Below are 20,673 nucleotides of genomic sequence, written 5' to 3'. Positions count from 1 at the left end.
CAGTCTATTTTCTCCTTCCTACAATAAAATTTATACATTGCCTCCTTTTTAACTAATGCGCCGTGAAGCTACAGGTCAGCACCAGGGAGAGAGAGAGCCATCGGCCTCAGAAGCAGGCCTATGCCCTTGGTACAACACGTATACATAAAATAAAGTAAAATTTCAAAATTAAAAAAAAGAGTAAACACAGGAACTGGAAGACAGCTCAGCAGTTAAAAGCACTGACTGCACTCACAGAGGACCCAAGTCCAGTTTCCAGAATCCATACAGCAGTTCACAACTACCTCTAACTCCAGTTCTAGAAGACCTGACACCTCCACACAAACATACATGCAGGCAAAATGTCAAAGCACATAAAAAGTTTTTAAAAATAAAATTAAAAAGAGTAAGCAGAGCAGTTTAAGAGTGTAAATGTACTTAATGTCACAGAGCTGTCACTATGCGCTAAAATGATGAATTTTATCTTCTGTGTTATACGCATTCTTACCACAACTAAAACACAGAGCTGGTGGCTGGAGATGTAGCTCAGTTGACAGATTATCTGCCTGGCATTTGCAAAGCTCTGGGTCTTCAGCACTTCAAAAATCAGATGTGGTGGCCATGCTTATAGTCTGAGCCCCTGGGAAAGAGGCAGGGGGGACAAAAGCTCATGCTCCATGTTGGCTAGATTCCAAGTTTGAGGCTGACCTGGAAAGCACTCAATTGGCATGGGCAAAGCCCTGGGTTCAATCTCCAGCACTAAAAGCAACAGCAGACTGGTCATGAGCCCACTACCTGGTCATCCCTGGAGCCACAGCAGATAAAGACACATCATGTATGTGACATGTCATGTATGTGAGGTAACACTGGAGGACAGACGTCAAAGTGCAAAGAATCAACAAAACCTGAAACACTGGATAAAAAGAATCTCTGCTCCCTTGAGCAAGTCACAAGAGTGTAGGCCATAGTCAGCGGTACAGGAAAGAATGCAGGGTAGGGAGTAATCAGGAAGCAGGCTCTCTGATGGAGCACAACACATTGCCCCTACAATCACAGCTCTTAGGAGGCAAGACAAGAGATCATCATGGGTTCTAGGCCAGCCTAAGCTAGGCAAGATCCTGTCTCAAATACAAACAGGAGTGCTCAAGATACAGCTGTTAGAGTGCTAATTTAGCACAATCAAATACTGAGTTCTAGCTCCTGGACAGCATAAATTGAGCACTGTCTCAAAAGACAAGGGGTAGGACATGAGATGGCTCTGTGAGTAAAGACTAGTGATCTAAGTTCAATTTCCCCAGACCTATACAACAGAAGACAGAACTGACTCCACAGCTGTGTGCAATGTAGCATGTGATAATGTACATAAATAGCAATATAATTGTCAAAAGATTAGAGGAAAGAATAAAGCTATTTAAAAGGGAAAAGGGTCCCAGGGTATTGGCTCAATGGGTAAAGCATTTGCTAGAAGCATTAAGACATGAGTTTCCATCCCTGGAACCAATTTTAAAAAGAGGAGGAGGGTGACAAGACACTTATAATCCCAGAGGGAGGTGGAAAAAGGGACTCCCTGGGATTCCACATATACAAACATTAATACACACAAACACATGCACTCACACCAAACACCAAGGTGGACAAGAGGGGTACACCTGCCACACTATCCACTCTCAACACCACGCTCTCCCAATTCATGACCTGAAATCTGGCTCTGGCCACAAGTCTTAGTTCTCTTGTCTGTAAAATGGGATAATCCCTGGTCTTTTTATTTCTAAGAGTTGGGGATTCATTAGAACCTGAGTAACGATCAGTCAGACAGAGCTATCACCCTTCTTCTCTATCTACCTCGATAAGGCTGCAGCTTTTGGACAGCCCAGGCTGCTGCCTCTTCCCACTGACTCCACCTCAGGAGCCTTTAAAAACTGGGTCACCAGGAATATAGTTTAGACATAACCTTCTCTACTCCCACCCTGTCAGCAATTAAAACTTCCACTGTACTTCAAAAAACTGATCAGAAAAGTTGCTCTTGGGCCTTTCTTCACTTGAGAAAAAAGAAAACTTTCTGCTTTAAATTATCCAAAGAAAGCAGAGACATTCGAGCCAAAACTATCTCAGATGCGTGGTCTCACAGTCTAAAGACCCAGAGAGAAGTCAGAGGGGCTGAATGCTGTTGTGCCTGCCTACCTGCCAGGGGAAAGGTAAGGTGGAAAAGCAGTACAGCTCTGAGACAGAGCCTGCACCTCCTAGAGCACTAGAGTGCAAAGAACCAGCTGGCAGGCTGAAGATATCGCCCAGTGGTTAAGAGCACTGACTCCAGGGAATGCAAAGCCCTCATGTGGCCTCCACAGGCACCACATGCACTTGGTGCACAGACAGGCAGGCAAAATACTCATACCTGTAAAAAGTATTATTATTTTTTTATTTAAGAGGAAAAAAGAACCAGCTGGAAGAGGCTGAAGTGGGAAAGTATATACAAATAATGAAAGGACTTGCGGGGGAGGGAGGTAATACCCATGTCTATATAAATCTCTAACCTACTCCTCTCCCAGCAAGGGGTAACCCTTCTTGTAGAATCTCTCAGCCCTTCTGGATTCCTCCCTTGGACTGTAGTCATAACCCACACACTAGAAGTCTAAGACAACAACCATTAATCATTTCTGAGCTCCCTACAATACCTAGCACCCTGCACTATAAGAGTTTGAGAAACATCATGTATCTCCCCCCAGCTCCTAAGTGGTGGGCTAGGAGATCAAGACAGCTTTTAGTGGAAACTAAGTTTATTCTTTGGACGCATCTGCTTTACTGTAATTATAACACATCACTTACACACACAGTTGGAGAGATGGCTTATAGAGGACCTGGGTTCAAATTCCCAGCACCCACATGACAGCTCACAACTATCTGGTAACTCCTGTTCGAAGGTATCCATGACCCTCATACAAACACGCTGGCAAAATACCAATGCACATGAAATAAAAAAAAAAAAAATTTAAGCCGGGTGGTGGTGGCGCACGCCTTTAATCCCAGCACTTGGGAGGCAGAGGCAGGCAGATTTCTGAGTTGGAGGCCAGCCTGGTCTACAGAGTGAGTTCCAGGACAGCCAGGGCTACACAGAGAAACCCTGCCTAGAAAAAAAAATTCATCATTTTTTAAAAATTAAGAAAGAAAATAACTATATACTGCTATGCCAACTTTTTTCTTAGGCCTCTAAATCCTCCCAAATCCTACATGAGTTAAAAGGGAGAATTACTCTGCTCCTTTGCTCCTTTGCATGGGAGGGAGTTGTGACAGGGAAAGCCAGTGCCTTCTCAGCCTTGTCCCAGAGTAGAAATGTAGCAGCAGCAGCCCCTGGCTTGTGATCCTCCACCCAAGCTGTGGCAGTCCACTAAACCACCCACAGCCACTTACAACTCCAAAGAAAACAAACCCCCAATTGGCAACTGTTCATTCCATCCCTTCTGTCAGCCGGGTCTCTGCAGCAACTTTATTCTGAAAACTACCCTGGCAGGGTAGGGAACACAGTCCACAGTGCTAGTCTGTCTGTCCAAAAGCATCAAGGTCAGAGAACTTGCTGGAACAACAAGAGGCTCCATGGGTTCCATAGTGTGTCTGCAGTGAGTTGTCACTGTTAACAAGTCACTGAGCCTCTTAGGCCTGGGATATCCTGGGTATGACAAGAAGAGTTCCAGCTTTCTAAAGCTTCTTAGGTTCAAGTTAATAAAGAGAGAGCCACGAGAGCAGGCACTACTTGAGACTTGAGGTTTTCAGGTCCTAATTTAGAAGCAGAGGGTAAATGTTTTCCATATTAAGAGGCTTAGCTGCTCATGGTGGGGCCAGGACTTTACATCGAACACCGATGCCTTCGGAGAAAAGCCTACATTGCATCTCTTCCTGACACTCCCAGCATCCCCAGTAGAGATGGTGTCTCAATCACCACTCTAATCTTAAGAGTACATTTAATTAAAACACTCAAGGTAGGCCAACCTTTAGCAACTGGTCCCTTTCTCCGTCATCCGTACAGAGACAGATCCTCTATACCTGATGCCTGCAGGTGGGTCAGCGAGGAAGTGAAATCCTGTCAAGAGATGCATCCCCAGTGCTTTTTTGTTAAAACACATTTTTTAAAGATTTATTTATTTTATGTATATGAGTACATCATTGCTCTCTTCAGGCACAGCAGAAAAGCGCATCAGATCCCATTACAGATGGTTGTGAGCCACCATGTGGTTCCTGGGAATTGAACTCAGGACGTCTGAAAGAGCAGTCGATGCTCTTAACCACTCCAGCCCACATCCTTAGTGCTCAACTGGTCACTGTCAGCTTTTTGATTAGTAAGACCTGAGGCTGCTCAGACCAAAAGGAAATCTGTGTTTGATTCACCAAATGGCTAGCCTATTACGGATCTAAAGTTTAGGAGCCAGAGAAGTGCCCTCCCAAATCTGTGCTGCTGCCTGAATTCAGGCTTTGGGAGCAGCCGAAAGCATCATCCATCCATCTAGCTCTAGCCTCTGAACAAGGGAACCACAACGAAAGCTCAGCACCTGCTACAAAGAAGCCTGTGGCTGCCTCAACTTTACAATGGGCAGAGCTGTACTGACTCAAGTGTCGACAGAGGAAGGCCGAGTTACTTCATCTTTTTACAAGGCCAAACTGCTTGGAGCAAATCCTGGCTCTCTGGAGCCACACTACTGTGGCTCTTGTTGAGTCTGAGAATGGTAGAGCATGGAGGAGGCTCATCACTCATTTAATCTACCTTCCTTTATTGTTCAGAAAACAAAGGCCCAAAGGTGAGAAAGCACTTGCCCAAAGATACACACGGTATTAGAACCAGAACCTAAGTGCACAGTAGCTTGAGGCTCCGAGGCTCTGGCCTTTGTGAGCAATACAGAGAGCACTCAGGGGCTGGAGACCCAGGAGGCTAGGATCCCAGATTTTTTTTGTAAATGAGATAAACGTCTGTACTGGATTGGAAATGTATGGTTTCAGAAATAGAGGTTATTTCCTCTAAGAGAAGTAACTACCTCTGTCTTGGATCAAAAATAAACATACAAGAAAAATTAAGTAATTTTTAAAGGGTTAGAAAGACAGCCTATGGCTAAGAGTACTTGCTGCTCCTGCAGAGGACCCAGATTCAGTCCCCAGCACCCACAGCAGCTCACACCCACCTGTAACACCAATTCCAGAGGATCCAACACCCTGTTGGCCTCCATGACCACCAGGCATACACACAGTCCACAGAGTTACATACACACATGTAAACAAGAACACACATGCAAAATCAGATGGTTTTTTCCCCATTTCACTGAGACAGGGTTTCTCCACATAGCCCTCCCTGGCTGTCCTGTCCTGGTACTTGCTCTATCGGCCAGGACAGCCTCAAGCTCAAGAGATCCACCTGCTTCTGAATCCCTGTTGAATCTTCGGCCACCATTTTTTTTTTTCGAGACAGGATTTCTCTGTGTAGCCCTGGCTGTCTTGGAACTCACTCTGTAGACCAGGCTGGCCTCCAACTCAGAAATCTGCCTGCCTCTGCCTCCCAAGTGCTGGGATTAAAGGCGTGCATCACCACTGCCTGGCTCTTTTTAATTTTTTTTTAATTTTTATTTTTTTATTTTTTTAAATTTACTTACTTATTTATCAACAGGATTTCTCCATGTACCTTGACTGCCCTAGAACTTCCTATGTAAATCTGGTAGGCCTCAAAATCACACGTCTGCCTACCTGCCTCTGCTTCTCAAGTATTGAGATTAAAGGCATACACCAGCACACCTGGCTTTAATTTTGCTATTTGTGTGTGTACGCGCGCGCATGTACAATGATACAGATGACAGAAATATTAGATTCCCCTGAGCTGAAGTTACAGGAGGTTGTGAGCTGCCAAGTATTGGGAACTAGACTTGGATTATCTTGAACACCAAGTGCTCTTAACACTAAGTGATTTCTCTGGTGGTGGTGCACGCTTTTAATCTCTGTGCTCAGGAGACAGAAACTAGTGGGTCTCTGAGTTTGAGGCCAGCCTGGACTACAGAGTTGCAGGACAGTCAGGGCTACACAGAGAAACCCTATTTTGGGAAAACAACAACAACCAAACCAAACCACTAAGTGATTTCTGAGCCTGAATTAAATAATTCTGAAGATCACAGTGAACTGGATGAATGAGCCAGGTAGCTGAAAGTGAGCCACACAACCAGGAAGCCATGAGCCTGCTAGTTAAACGAGGGTGCATCAAGGCAGTTTAAGCAGCAAAGATTAGCCTGCTTACTTTGCCATGCCACCTAAAATAGCTTCAGAATAGGAGGAAAAGCTATTCTGCCTCTGTTCAACTGCCCAGGATGTGCTGGGCACAAAACCAGGGCAAAGTCACGAGAGAGTGGTAATGGCTGGGACTTCCCTTATAAGAAAGAAAGCAGCTCCTACCCTATCCTTACAGGCAATGATGGATAAAAAGCTGCAGACAGACAACTGCTGGTCCTCACACTCTGGATATAGAAAACCCCTTCAGTATATACCTCAACATGACACAACTCTAACATAACTCAAGTTCTTTGACTTAGCACCTAGAGCATTCTGAGGCAGACTGTAGCCTGCCTTTCCAGGCTGTAACTCTCATCACCCTCCATATCTTCCACAGAACACATGGCAGGCACATGCTAGTCCCTGCTCTCTGGCTTCCGTAACCTATCTCTACCTAGAATGGTCCTATTCCTTCATTTCTTCTACACCCCATTTGTCTACCAAGACCCAGCTCACAAACACCCCACAATGCATACTCCTTGGAATTGCCTGACTCTCAGTTTGAAGTCTTCCTTATCCTGCCACAGTGTGGCTGTGACTGAATGCCAATGGCCATGTGCCTTATTTGAGAGATAGCTGGACGCTTCTAGAGAATAACAACTGGGTCCCAGATGGCCCCAGGCAGACAGTTTCACAGTGTGCTCAAAATGTTTGCAGAACTGGGTGGAACTGTAAACTACCAGCCTCTTTCCTTTGCCACCATCGTCTAACAGAAACAAACAGCCCAGCCTGGGTGCTCTCCAGGAGCCCCAGCAACTAGTGTTGGGAATGGCTCTTTTTCTGGGATGATTTGTGTGGCCTGGCCTCTCTGCTCCTTACCTCTGAACCAAGAATAATGGTTCTTGTCAGAGAAGCTGAGTGTTCTGAGATGAGCAGCCCTAGAAATAGATTCTCAAGTTGAAGGCCATTATTTTAAACCCCCTTTAGATTTCCTAATGCTAGGAACTTGAAGCCTATTTCCAGCCAAAGGCCTCTTCTTTCATCACAAACACTAGTGTGCAGCAGTTGAGAGAGCCGCACTGAGGACTCTTGGGTAGCCTGTTGACTTTGTATTCCAGAGTGCAGGGATGTCCATTGCAAGTGTGGAGACAGTTCATGGTTTTAGGTCTGCTGTGCTCTCCAGTCTCCGGGTACAAATTACCTGAGCGCACAGGGCTGGTTCAGTCAGCATTACAGTGATCTCGCTGTGGTCACAACCACTGCCTATACACTGATAACTGAGTAAACCTTTACACAAGCATCTGCCTGCCCACTCCCCACTGTTAGGTCAGACACATTCCAAGGGATGCTTAGTGGATACTATCTGGGAAATTCTGTACCTGCATTTACTTAGTACCTATTGGTACTAAAAGTACAACTATTATCACTTGGCTATTCTTGATAATTTTAGTTGTAATTTTAGAAATGGGTCATCCAGCTTTTTTAAAGGATCCCCGCTGGGGCTGGAGAGATGGTTCAGTGATTAAAGAGCATTGCCTGAGACAGTTCTTCTACTCCACAATCAGGCTAACAATCACAACCTAGCCTGGACACAATGGTGTGTAGCTTTAATCCCAGTACTTAGGAGGCAGAAGCAAGAAGATCTCTGTGAGATCTCTGTGTAGCCTGGACTACACAGCAGCTTCAAGCCACTCCAGTGATATTATACAGCAAGAGTTTGTCTCAATAAATATAGATATGAATAGATATAGATAGACAGATAAAATAAAAATTAGAACCTGATGGCTCAGTAATACAGCATTTGCCTAGCATGTGCAAAGCTCTAGGCTCAATACCCTGGGTTTGATATGTTCTATTTACCTTACATATATAACAGTACATCGGATGCCATGAAACCCAGTAGCTGCTTGTTTTACTATGTGAAAGGAAAAAAAAATCATTCCCAATTATACTGATAATTTATGAGTGTTCAAGGAGATAAAGTTCTAGTCTCATGAAAATATCAACGATACCAGAGCCGGTGTGATGAAGTCCGCCTGGGAATGCCCAAGCCAGGCCTGAGTCAGGCCCAGTAGTTTATATAATCCAAGTTTTAGCTTTCTCATCTCTAAAATGGGAGACACTATGCAATGTATGGAGTTGTTGAAAAGGCCAAAAAGGTGATCAAATCTGTAAAGCACATGCCGTTTTCCCTAGGAACAAGAAACTGAACAGCAGGCAGACAGGTAACAACTCCTTCCAAGGACAAGGCCACTGAAGCAGCACTGTAACTTGATGCCAGACAGTCTAACTCCAGACTTTCCCCCCACCTCCCCGCAATCAGTGGCAATCTGCTACCTGTATGCAAATTCCAATAGGAGAAAATGCTCCAGAGAAGTAAAAGCAATGGATCCACCAGGGAAAAATAATTAAGAAATTAAGAATCCGGGCTGGAGAGATAGGTAAGAGCACTGACTACTCTTCCAAAGGTCCTGAGTTCCAATCCCAGCAACCACATGGTGGCTCACAACCACCGGGGCTGAAGCGAGCAGGGCCGTCCTGAGTTCAATTCCCAGCAGCTACATGATGGCTCATGGCCATCTGTACAGCTACAGTATACTCATACACATAAAATAAATAAATAAATCTTTTTAAAAAAAAAAAAGAAAGAAAGAAATTAAGAATCCTAGTACTCGCCGGGTGGTAGTGGCGCATGCCTTTAATCCCAGCACTTGGGAGGCAGAGGCAGGCGGATTTCTGAGTTGGAGGCCAGCCTGGTCTACAGAGTGAGTTCCAGGACAGCCAGGGCTATACAGAGAAACCCTGTCTGGAAAAACCTAAAAAAAAAGAATCCTAGTACTCTAGAGGCAGAGGCCATCCTGGTCAACATAGTAAGTTCTAGGATTTAAGTAGAGAGACACTGTCAGATAAGAGAAGAGGAGAGGAGAGGAGAGGAGAGGAGAGGAGAGGAGAGGAGAGAAGGAAAGGAGAGAAAAGAATGGAAAAGAGAAAAAAGGAAGAAAGTAAAGAAAGAAAATAAATTAGCAATCATTTAGCTTTTAAATGTCAGACTTGGTTGAAAGCACTGACTGTTCTTCCAGAGATCCTGAGTTCAATTCCCAGCAACCACATGGTGGCTCACAACCATCTGTAATGGGATCCAATGCACTCTTCTGGTGTGTCTGGAAACAGCTACAGTGTACTCATATAAAAAAAGAAGAAGAAGAAAGAAAAAAAAAAAAAAAAGGTCAGCCTTGTGGCTGGAGGGATGCTCAATGGTTAAGAACACTTTCTGCTCTACCAGAGGACCCAAGTTCTGTTCCCAGCACCTATATTAGGTAGATCACAACGGCAAGCAGGCAGACAGGCAGACACACACACACACACACACACACACACACACACACACACACACAGCAATGTTGTTGGTTTGATTTGTTTGTTTTTGAAACAGGGTTTCTCTGTGTAGCCCTGGCTGTCCTGGAACTCATTCTGTAGACCAGGCTGGACTTGAACTCAGAAGTCCGCCTGTCTCTGCCTCCCAAGTGCTGAGATTAATTAAAGGCATGTGCCACCACTGCCTGGCTGGTTTGATTTTTTTTTTTTTTTAATGTCTGCCTTGCCAGTCATCATATCCAAGTCCTATGAATCCTGAGACACCAAGATAATGAAATGTCTCGCTTTAGGGAGGAAATTTCAAGCAAACAGCTTTCAGTAGCCTTGTCTAAAGAGCCCTCCCTCTCTGGGTCTGACAGGGAAGAGCGGCAGGGCATACAGAGACAAGTCCTATTTTTGTGTTTACACTATTGGATCTTATTAGGATTATAAAGAATCCACACTTCTTATTTATGCAGATAGTAAAGAATCTATTCCTAGGGTTCTTAGATCCTACTTCCTTTTACAGGAAGCAAAAGAACTGTTATTAATTGATCTAACTGAACTAATGAAGCAAATTCATCATTAGAACAATACCTTAAAACAGATCCCAATGTAAATTATTTTATTACTAAACAGAATTAAGTATCTATCCATTCTTTTTTTGTTGTTGTTTTGTTTTTTGTTTGGGGGTTTTAAGATTTATTTATTTATTTATTTATTATATGTAAGTACACTGTACCTGTCTTCAGACACCCCAGAAGAGGATATCAGATCTCATTATGGGTGGTTGTGAGCCACCATTTGGTTGCTGGGATTTGAACTCAGGACCTTTGGAAGAGCAGTCAGTGCTCTTAACTGTGGAGTCATCTCTCCAGCTCCCACGCCTTTCTTTCTTTCTAAACAATAAACTTTTTTTAAAAGATTTATTTATTTATTTTATGTGTATGAGTACACTGAAGCTGTACAGATAGCCGTGAGCCATCATGTGGCTGCTGGGAATTGAACTCAAGACCTCTGCTCTTGCTCTGGCCCTCCTCGCTCCAGCCAGGCTCTCTCCAGCATATTACACTGTAGCTGTCTTCAGATGCACCAGAAGAGGGCTTCAGATCTCATCACAGATGGTTGTGAGCCACCATGTGGTTGCTGGGATTTGAACTCAAGATCTTCAGAATAGCAGTCAGTGCTCTTACACACTGAGCCATCTCGCCAGCAATTGAGTACACTTGTTGCAGAGGACCTCGGTTCAGTTCTCAGTACCCACATAACAGCTCACAGCCTGAAACTCCAGTTCTAGAGGCCTCTTCTAGCCTCCATGGGCACTGCACTTATGCACAGACATATATGCAGTCAAAACATCCAGACATATGCCAGGCGGTAGTGGTGCACGCCTTTAATCCCAGTTTTGGGAGACAGAGGTAGGTGGATTTCTGAGTTCGAGGCCAGCCTGAGCTACAGATTGAGTTCCAGGATAGCCAGGGCAAACCAGAAAAACCCTGTTTCGAAAAACCAAAAAAAAAAAAAAAAAAAAAAAAAAAAAAAAAAAACCAAAACAAAACAAAACAAAAAACCATCCAGACATATAAAATAAAAATAAGCTTTTAAAAGTATATGTAATAAAATTCTATTAAGTCAAAGTTAATTCAAAAACTTAAATGTTCCTTTCTGACTAAAATCCCATCAGTCTCCATAACTATTTAATAAAACATTAATTAGGTTTCTCCCCTCCCTTCTAGCTCCTACCCCTGTATACCAACTACTTCTGAAGATGCTTCTAGAACAGAGCATATTTCCCCCTGGCTATCTGTTTCTCACTTGAAGGAGACTTTGAGTTCCTCAGGAGTACCTCAGGATTCCTGCTGTTGCATGCAATCTACCCAGCACACCTCTCCAACTAAAACATGTTCATCCATCAGGGCTAGGGATGGAGTTGGTCCTTGGTTGCTTTCTTTTTAATGGACACCTGAACAGAACCTGGTGCTGCAGACCGTCATCCCAGGGAGTCTGAAGTAGGAGGATCACAACTTTAAGCACAGCCTAGACAATTAAGTGAAACCCTATTTTAAAGAGCTGAAAAGGTTGGGGCTTTAGCTCAGAGGACTCAATCACCTACCGTGTGAGACATCGAGTTTAATGTGTAGCACTGAAGGGAGAAAAGAAAGAAAGAAAGAAAAGACCTTTTAGGCTAGGCATGTGCTCAACTGGTAGAGTGTTTGTGTAAGGCCCTGGGTTTGATCCTCATTGCCCATAAACCAAGTGTATACCATCCTAACACCCCAGAAACAGAAGCAGAAAGACCAAGAGTTCAAAAACAAACAGGGCTAAGGGTGTAGCTAAGGGGTGGGGTCCTTGGCTAACCTACATAAGGTATGAGAGTCAGTTGTTAGTACTTAAAATAGGCAGCCCTTGAGATTAAACACAAATGTCTAGCTAGGCAGTGTTCAGACCAGAGAGATCTGGCTATCCCTGGGCATGGTAGTCCATGCCTGTAATCCTAGTGTTTGGGAAGCAGAAGCGAAGCTGAGTCATCCAAGGCCAGCTGGGTGGCAACATCGAAGTCCCCAAGACGACGATATCCAAACTGGTTCTGAAGCCCCTCAAACTTGCCAGACATGGAAGCACAAATCAGTAATCCCAGGACTTAAGCAGCTAATGCAGAAGAATTTCCAGCCAGGCGGTGGTAGCGCACACCTTTAATCCCAGCACTTGGGAGGCAGAAACAGGTGGATATCTGAGTTCGAGGCCAGCCTGGTCTACAAAGTGAGTTCCAGGACAGCCAGGGCTATACAGAGAAACTCTGTCTCAAAAAAACAAAAAAAAAAAAAAAAGAAGAAGAAGAAGAAGAAGAATTTCCAATTTGAGGTCAGCCTATGCTACCAAATGAAACTCTGTCTCAAAATCAAACAACAACAACAAAAAAACTCTACAAAGCAAACAAGATAGTTCATGAGTAAGAAGTGGTCACCTTGCAAGTCCAGAAATTTCAGTTCCAATTCCTAGGACTCACATAAAAAGCCAGATGTGGTAGTAAACATCTGTAATCTCATAGCAGGTGAAGACAACACAGTAGCCAGAAGCTCACAAGCCTGCTAGCCTGCAGTATGCAGTACACAGAGCAGCCCAGAAACAGAGACTGAGGCCCAATGGAGAGGGAGAAACGACTCCCCAAAGCTGTCCTCTAAGTTCAACACAAGCACCATGGTGTGCACATGTGTGTGCCTCAAACTTCAAGGAGCATATAACCTACATAGGAAGGCAGCCTCCAAGTCTGCATTTCTAACAGTCTCCCAGATGCTCCCATAGACTATATCAAATACCAAGAACACATACAAATACTGTATTCTCAATATTGCAGTTGAAGAAGCCAATGCTCCTGAAGATGAGAAAATTTGGGCAGGATCCCAGACTACCAAGAGGCAGGGGCAGCCTTGTGAACTTAGGTCTTCTGACCCAAAACCCAGCACCTTTGCTACTAACTCATATTACTAATCTTTTGATCTAAACATCACAACCAAAGAGATGTACAGCTTTCCTTTGCCCTGTGAAGAAGAGGGAGGTGGTAGAGCTGGAAATTCCAGCTATGGAAGAGTCAAGCCAGTCATGTGTTTATGTTAATTTCACTCCTTCAGCTAAGACTCCTTAAAGGGCTGGAAGGGGACTAGGGATTTAGCTCAACATATGCTCAGCACACAAGGCCCTGGGTTCTAATCCCAGGGTGTGTATGTTTGTGTAAATTCTCTCTCCCTCCCTCCCAGGCAGAGTTATCTAATACACACTAGGCCATACTACAGGCCAGAGCTTCAACACAAACCCTGTTAAGAAAGGTTAACCACTTAGCAGGAAAACTGCAAAGGGATGGGTGGGGGGTGCAATGAACAAGCCCAGGGAAGACTCACCTCTCCTGCTGTTTTCCTCTAAGATTTCACCCGTATTCTCACTATGGTTCACCTTTCATCAAGGTTCCTTGTAGCTGAGTGTACTGCCCTTGCCCAGTTATGAATCCCCACTGGAGGGAGAAGGTAGAACTTTTTTTCTTTTTTACAATTTCTTTTTTTTTTTTTTTTTTTTTTTTTTGGTTTTTCGAGACAGGGTTTCTCTGTATATCCCTGGAGCTCACTCTGTAGACCAGGCTGGCCTCCAACTCAGAAATCCGCCTGCCTCTGCCTCCCAAGGGCTGGGATTAAAGGTGTGCGCCAGAGTCTCTTTGATACTCCATCTTCCTTAAGAAATAAAACCACATCTTCAAACAAGAAGTCAAAGTGGAACAAGGGAAATTCCCACTGCTCAGTTCCTCGGGTGGGTTTCAAGTTTTCCACCAAAGGGCCTCTGGGACAGACAGTCCAGCAGGCACATTTACTATTAAGATACTGTGGCTCCAACCTGATATCTTGATATAGAGGACCAAAAGGCCACCTTCACTATCCAATTAATTTAGTAAGATCCCTTCCCATATGCTAATGATCTAGAGTGACTTTACTAAAAGTGATGATATTACCTTTGTCTCGGCAATGAGCAGAACTTAGTGAAGATATATTTCCCATACACCCCGGCCCTCGAGTCAGTTACACATTCTTAGCAGAACTTAATGAATGATTTGTTTCCATGAATCTAAAGAAATGTACCAACACAGGGTGTAACTACCAGTCTCCACTGCTCTATCTTATATCATTGTATGTAACTCAAATAAGGCCCTTTCCACAAACTCTTTTCTTCTTCTTCTGTGTAGCCCTGGCTGTACTGGAACTCACTCTGTAGACCAAGCTGGCCTCGAACTCAGAAATGCGCCTGCCTCTGCCTCCCAAGTGCTGGGATTAAAGGTGTGCACCACCACTGCTCGGCCTCTTCTTCTTTATTAAAATAAGAAAAAAGAAAATCTGAACGAACTAAGGTAGATGCTTCCTTAATTAGCTCCCATGCCATAAAAAGAAACTGGGCCAGTAAGATGGCCCAATAAGTAAAGGGGCACTTGCTTGGAAGCCTGACGACCCAAGTTCAAGGCCCAACCCCACTCACGTGGTAGAAGGAGAGAAACAACTCTATCAAGCTGTCTTTTGGTCTGTGTGTATGCGTGTGTGAGAGCACACACACAGCATGCCCTAAAAACTAAAGATGTGGTGCACATCTGTAACTCAGAACCCCTGCACTCAGGAGGCTGAAGCAAGTGGTCACAAGTTCAAGGGTAGCCTGGGCTGTACATAGCAAGGCCCACCCTTGCAATGCTCATACTCACTCTTAAAAAAATAAAACAAGGAGCTGCAAGATGGCTCAGCAGGCAAGGAGCTTGCTACACAAGCCTGATAACCTGAATTTGAGCCCCAGAACCCACAGGAAAGTAGAGGCAGAGAACCAACTCTTAAAGGTGGTCTCCTGACCTCTTACATATATGCTATGCCATGAGTGTCCCGACAACAATAATAATAATAATAATAATAATAATAATAATAATAATACATTTTTAAATGAAGAGGCTGGAGAGATAACTCCGAGGTTCATGGTGCTTGCTGCTCTTACAGAGGACCTGCATATGGTTCCTAACACCCAGTTAGGCAGCTCAGAACTGCCTATAATTCCAGTTCTAAGTGATCTAGTCCCTCCCAGTGCACACATGTGGTACACATAAACACAGAGGCATTCAAACATACTCATAAACAATAAGTAAACAAATCTCTTTAAGAGGGTTGGGAAAAAAAGGGGAGAAGACAAGAGAAGAGACCCTCAGACATCTGAACATCTTTCTTAAGAAACTGTTAACAGAGTACTGACTATAAAAGTGCTCCTAAGAGTTAGTTCTTGTCCTTAGGCCTAGCCCCTGAGGCTGGTTCCTACTAACAATGAAACAGTGTAAATGTCATCAGTGGTAACTTTATCAGACACGTGCAAAATGCCCCGTTCTATCATGCATTCTTTAGGTAATCCTCACCTCAGCCATCTCAAGTGAGGATAAACTTAAGTCTCCTGGGCTGCAAGGTCCACATCCTGGTCATGTCTGACTCTAAGCTCTGAGCAGGGGGACTACGACCAGAGAATATAAGACTGAATATGAGCCAGGCGGTGGTGCGCACACCTTTAATCCCAGCACTTGGGAGGCAGAGGCAGGTGGATTTCTGAGTTTGAGGCCAGTCTGGTCTACAGAGTGAGTTCCAGGACAGCCAAGGCTACACAGAGAGACCCTGTCTCGAAACCCCCCCCCAAAAAAAACCAAAAAAATAAAAAAGAATGAATATGTAACTTAACAATAAAGAAACTTGGAGCATGTGACTCTCTCCTCATCTAACTGGAACACACTGCAAATAATCCAATCTGCTTCCACGCTGTCCTTTCAAAGGGCAGTGCACCATCTTTGTAATGTGTATACTACCAAGATAGCTTCTGAACTTGGATACATACTCTGTTGGTAGACTATGGTGCTGACTCAACTGTTCCCTTCTCAGCCACACACTTTGCATACACGGGGTATGTACTGGGTGGAAGGACAATGTCAGCCATGATAATGCCTATGGCAATCACAGAAGTAAACAGAACATATGATGTCTCTGATCACTTGATCAACAAGTCTCAGAGTTGAGATACATTGCTTTATAAGCCTCACTTTCCTCCCCCTATACTGGGATAAATAAATACACCTAACAGATACTTTTTGTGTGTGCCTGTGTGTAGTTGTATGAATACATATATGCACATGTATATAAATGCTAGGTCAAGGTTGAAAGGTCAAAGTTGAATAGCTTCTATTAATCATCTTATTTTTGGAAACAGGATCATTCACTGAACCTGGAGCTCTAAAATTCAGAAAAGCTGACTAGCCACTAAGCTAAGGGATCTGCCTGTCTCTGCCTTACTCCAGCTGGGATACAGCTGGGTACACTGCTGCCCCTTCTCATGGGTGCTGGGGATTTGAACTCAGATCCTCATGCTTGTGTGGCAGGTACTTTACCAACTGAGCCATCTCTCCAACCCCAAGCCTAGTTCTAGTCATACAATACTCATCCATATCTAAATCTCTACTGAGCATTAACTGTAATGCAGACACTGCTGCGGATACAGCCGTGACGTGTGACTATAAAATCCCACCTCCTGGAGCCATAGTCGCTGTGGATGCTGTAATACTCACGAGAAAGCACTTTACAAACTTCAAAGGATGGATCATGACATGCAGACTAGTATGACATGCAGACTTGACCTGTGCATGACCACACACCCAGCTGCTCCAGCTAAGAGCCTGGAAATGATCTTCCTCCTGTCTCCACCCTGCTCACCCCAATAATCCCAAGAAATCACCAGGTCTCTTCTAATTCTCCTTTAGAAGTCTTGGGCATCTATTTCTTTGTCCATTTTCCATGTGTCTGTGCTGGGGCCTTTATCCCCACCTGCTAGTAATGATAATATCAAGCAAGTGCTGATCTTTTGCCATATGGCAAGCTTTGTGCTTAAGAACTTTGCATGCACAGCATACCTTATCCTGTACTGCTGATGCTAGGACTATAGAGGAGGAAAGACACAGATTAACCCGCCTAAGCACACAGTTAGTCAGTAAGGAAGCTGCAGCTCAAGCCCTGGTCTGTCAGATTCTGTCTTTATGATACCAGAGTCCTGTCTCGGTCCCTCCATGGTCAGTTTACACACCTTAGTTTATACTGCTGCTGGAATCTTCTTTAAAAACCCAAATAGATAAGATCTTCTACTATAAAAGAAACAGCAAAGGCTCTTCACCACATCCAGGGTAAGATCCGAAGGCTACCAGCAGTCTCCAAGGTAGCTTATAGCCATCCTGTCCCAGATGTCTGGAACGTGCTAAACCCTCTGTGACCTACCTCAATTTCCTCCTCTGCAGAGCCCCCTCCCTCCCTCCCCCTACCGCCGTCCTTCCCTCTCCCTCCCCTCCAAACAAGAACCTCCCCCTGTAACCTCAACCATTTAAACACACTTCACCACTGACTTCTAAAATTACTCCTGGCCCTTCCCACCCCCACACTTCCAATCCTGACTTCTCCCAGGAAGACAGGCAGTGTTTTCTCATCTCTGACATTCAGAGTCCCAGCCAGCAGTAAGTCAAGAAATGAATGGTGTGCACATGGTGGTGGTAAAACCTCACAGCACCGTCTGAGGAAGTGGTTAGGTCCTAGGACAAGAATACAACTCTCAGACCTCAAGACAATAGAAAGAAGGGAAGCTTGGAGCAGCTCCTGTCCTCACCTGCAAACTCAAAAAGACAGAGAACTTGCAACAATTTTTTTACAACTGAGTCACTTCTCCACGGTGTGCCAGCTGTTTCCCTACAATACAAGCATCTGGAAAGCCAGTTCGGTCACCTCTACAACTGCAGAAACTAAGCTAGCCTGGACAGAGACCTGAGTTACTGATCTCACTGTATGGCAGACAGCGTGCTCTTGGTGACACCCTCCTCCCGTCCACAGTGAAGAAACAAGCTTCCAACACGCAGACTGGCAAAAACCATGACTCTAATTACCACTGGTAAAAAGAGGGTCCTGATTAAGGCAGTTGTCAGAGAAAAGGGCTGATTAGTGAGCACAGCCCTCTTCTATCTCCACAGCTCTAACTGGTGTCCAGTCCACAGATGGATGCCTTCACCTTCCCTGTATGTCCCTCCCACTCTCCAGACAGCAGCCAGATGCTTAAAACTCTTACCAATAATTAGGACTTGCTTCAGAACTCCCTTCAAAAGCTTTCCATCCATTTAGAATTCAAACTCTGTTAGCAATTCAAGGCCCACCCCTCCCTACCCTTCCCCCACTCTCCCAGTCAACCACTAGAAAGATACAGAGATCTTTCAACCTCTTAAATCTTGCCAACTTTCCAGCCATTCCTGTGCTATTCTCACAGCCAAGAAAAAGCCCCCCAAAGCTGGGTCCTTCAAAGGCCTCAGTTCAAACTTTAACTTTTCAAAGATGTGACCCTGACCATCCTATCAAAACAGCACCCTACTGCTCACTATAACCCAACTTTTTAGTCCTAATTAGTGCTCATCACTAACATCTCCAAAATGGCTAGTTTCTTCATTTAGTGTCTCGCCTGCCCCCACCATCTCTCTTTTTGAGACAGTGTCTCTCTCTGGCTAGCTTGGCCTTCAGATTCCTCTGTAAACATGGATGACCTTGATCCTCCTGCCTCTACCTCCCAGGTCTGGGCTTCCCGGCCTTTGGGGACATGCACAGCCAGTACTTTTTCTTTAAAGTAGACGCTGTTTGGTATCCCTCTATGAATAAGACTGGATGTCCTGGTGCTCTGAATTCCCAGAATGTTTATTATTATATTGGCAGAGAAGCATCCCCAAGACAGGCTATCATATTATGAGACAAAATCAAGCAGATGCTTACCAAGTTAGCTAAGTCAGTACTATGTACTGGATCTTATAAACACTCTCAGGAAGGTAAATCCATTAGAGTTCACAATCCGGGAACAAATATCCCTGGTAACCTTCAGGGCTAAATACTTGTTTGCATGATTTCTAAACCCGTCTCTCTCTCACCTTTGGCCCACTCTCAAGGGATGACCTGTCACGATATGATTCATGCTCACACTGCTGTGACAAAAACACATCTTTACAGGCATTCACGAATTTTCACATTCATCTCACCGAGGAAAACTACAAGGCACTTCCTAGACAGGAAGCAAAGAAACCTTCAAACGCCCAGTCAACAACAGGACTGGGCCAACGGAGGCAGAGTCCTCATCATTTCTGGTTCAGGAGGAACAGGGAAGTGGTGAGTCACTAGAGGGGGAAAGGCTTACAACACGGAAGCTCTGAAAAACACAGGGCTATCGACATCGTAGGTCTCAAAGAGGCCAAATCCTAGCTGGTGGATGTGGAACTTAAACTTGTTCAAGTACACTCAACAAGTGAACAGAGCAAGCGGGTACCAGAGGGTCTCCTCACTCCCCAATTCTCTTTTCTCTCCATAAAGGAGGTTTTTCAAGAAGACTCCTATGTCAGAGGCAGAAGGCAGCTCAGACGTCACCAAGGGCTCAGGAGAGGGCAGAGGTGGACCAAGAAAACACATAAATGATAGGGTGGGGCAAAGAAATGAACCAAGGTGGGGGTAGAGGCAGTGGCTGGGAAGATGGGTGAGGCCAAAGAGAAAAAGAATACAATGGAATAGAGTGGAACTGAGCACGGAGTTAAAGTGCTATGAGATCTGGGTCAGAAGAAGCCTGACGGGGTAGGGAGAGTTTGAAGGGAGTCTGATGACGGAAGTGAATCGGTTCAAGGAGACCCAGGAGGAGTCGGATGGAAAAGGATCCCCGGATCGGATAGGCAACGAAAGGAGTGTGGCCGGAGAGTTCCAGAGTCGAAAGAGACCCCGAAACGAGTTAAACAAAGTGGAGTCCGGGCCTGGGAAGCCTTAGGAGAGCCAGTGGAGAGTCTGATGGGGCCCCGGCCGCCTCACCGCGCTTATTTTTGGTGCCGTGCTTCTTGGCAGCCGTCAGCTCCTGTTCGATCTTCTTCTCCAGGAACTCTTGCTTCTTGCTTAGCATCTCCTCCGTGTCCCGAAGCCTCTGTATGGCCTCTTGGGGGGTCGGGCCGCCCTTGCCCGCCTTACCCCCTCCAGCCCCGAACAGCTTCCCGAACACCGACATGGTTGCTGCTCGCCGCGCCGGCCTCCGGCGCCCACTCCGGCTCGGCTCGGCTCGGCTCGGCTCCCGCGCCCACTACCGGCCTGCCGCTCCCCGCAGCCGCAGGCCTCGCCTCCACCTCCGCCCCGCAGCTGGGCCCGGCCGCGCCACCTCCCACAGGCCCCCACGCCCGGGCCCGGCCGGCGTCAGGGCAACGCGCCGTCGACTACAGCTCCCAGAGCACCACGCGCCTGCAGCCCCTCGAGTCTAAGGGAGGACCGCGCGATGCATGCCGGGAGTCTGAGTCTTCCGGCTCTAGGCGTACGGTGGCGCACCTTTTTAGTCTCGCCGAGGTCAAAGGGCGATGAGGCATGCTGGAAAATGTAGTCTCTGTGGAATGTGCTCTGTAGAGGCGAAATAACAGGAGGAGAAAAAACTATTACAAAAAAAGGAATTCGTTGTGCTGCTCCGTGATAGAGCCCTGGACCAGCACCCGAAGCAATAGTAATAACAACAACTCTCATTTTCTACGATCTC

General features: G+C 45.3%; 1 protein-coding gene across 1 annotated transcript in view; it reads right to left on the bottom strand.

Moving 5' to 3' along the window:
• The window catches only part of Chmp4b (charged multivesicular body protein 4B), a 39,344-nt gene extending 18,959 nt beyond the window's left edge, over nt 1–20,385 (bottom strand). The window contains exon 1 of the mRNA XM_031372385.1: nt 19,971–20,385. Within this exon, the coding sequence (XP_031228245.1) occupies nt 19,971–20,160 (190 nt within the window). The 5' untranslated portion in view covers nt 20,161–20,385. The remainder of the gene's footprint in view (nt 1–19,970) is intronic.
• Between the last annotated feature and the right edge of the window lie 288 nt (nt 20,386–20,673).

This window comes from Mastomys coucha, unplaced genomic scaffold (genome assembly GCF_008632895.1).
Source record: "Mastomys coucha isolate ucsf_1 unplaced genomic scaffold, UCSF_Mcou_1 pScaffold15, whole genome shotgun sequence".
In the NCBI taxonomy this organism is placed as follows: Eukaryota; Metazoa; Chordata; class Mammalia; order Rodentia; family Muridae; genus Mastomys; species Mastomys coucha.
Note: the sequence above shows the minus strand (reverse complement) of the source record. Positions and strands in the feature narration are given on the sequence as shown.